The 1,243-nt window shown below is 68.7% G+C and overlaps 1 protein-coding gene across 1 annotated transcript in view; it reads right to left on the bottom strand.

The window, feature by feature from the left end:
- SUPT5H (SPT5 homolog, DSIF elongation factor subunit) overlaps positions 1–1,243 on the bottom strand; it is a gene marked incomplete at its 5' end in the record, with an annotated part of 12,234 nt that overhangs the window by 1,717 nt on the left and 9,274 nt on the right. The window contains one exon of the mRNA XM_026061747.1: positions 17–164. Coding sequence (XP_025917532.1) covers positions 17–164 — 148 coding nt within the window. The remainder of the gene's footprint in view (positions 1–16; positions 165–1,243) is intronic.

Genomic DNA, 1,243 nt, shown 5'->3' on the forward strand with positions numbered 1-1,243 from the left:
GCGCTCGGGGACTCACCGAAGACGTAGAGGACGGTGGCGCCGGCGCCGGCACCCAGCAGCCCCGCCAGGCGCAGCAGCACCCGCCGGGCGTAGGCCGCCTGCTCCCGCTTCCGCTCCCGCTCCTGCCCCTCGTCGGGGCCCGGGGCGCCCCCCCCCGCCGCTGCCTGCCAGGAGGGGGGGACACGGGGACAGGGACAGGGCACCCGTGAGCACCGGGGATGTTCAAGTGGCCCTGGGGACACCCAGGGAGCCTCGAGGATGCCCAGGGAGCCCTGGGGATGTCCAAGGGAGCCCAAGAGATGGCCGGGGAGGGTTGGGGACACTAGGGGACACCCAGGGACGGTTGGGGACATCAGGGGGGGCCCAGGGAGCCACAAGGACATCCAAGGGAGGGTTGGGGACATTAAGGGATGCCCAGGAAGCCCCAGGGATGGCCAGGGAGGGATGGGGACATCAGAGGAGGCCCAGGGAGCCACAGGAACATCCAAGGAGCCCTGGGGATGTCGGGGGACGTCCAAGGGAGCCCCAGGGACGGACAGGGAGGGTTGGGGACATTAAGGGGCGCCCAAGGAGCCTCGGGGACATTGGAGGACACCCAGGGAAACCCCAGGACATCCAGGAACGGCTGGAGATGACCTGGGAGTCCTGGGGACCTCAGGGAGCCCCAGGAACAGCCAGGAAGGGTTGGGGACAGCCAAGGAACCCCAGGGACATGAGGGAATGCCTAGGAAGCCCCAGGGACATCCAAGGGGCCCTGGGGACACCCWGGGAGGGTTGGGGACATCAGGGGAGGCCCAGAGAGCCCCAGTGACAGCCAGGGAGAGTTGGGGACACTAGGGGACACCCAGGGACAGCCAAGGAGAGTTGGGGACATCGGGGGATACCCAGGAAGCCCCAGGGATGGCCAGGGAAGGTTGGGGACATCAGGGGACGCCCAGGGAGCCCCAGGGACACCAGGGGAGACCCAGAGAGCCCTGGGGATGGCCAGGGGAGGGCTGGGGACATTAAGGGACACCCTGGGAGCCCGGGGGACATCTGGGGACAAGCCGTGAACCCCAGGGACATCGAGGGAGCCCCCGGGAGGGTTAGGCACCACCTGGGAGCCCTGGGGACATCTGGGGACATCGAAGGAGCCCCGGGGAGGGCTCCACTGGCCGCCCCCCCTCTCCCGGCCCCAAATTTGTCCTAATATCCCCCAAACTACCCCCCCCGGCCCAAATTTGTCACCCCTCCCCTTCTGTCA

This window comes from Apteryx rowi, unplaced genomic scaffold, assembly GCF_003343035.1.
Source record: "Apteryx rowi isolate R43461 unplaced genomic scaffold, aptRow1 scaffold_1849, whole genome shotgun sequence".
NCBI classification, from domain to species: Eukaryota; Metazoa; Chordata; class Aves; order Apterygiformes; family Apterygidae; genus Apteryx; species Apteryx rowi.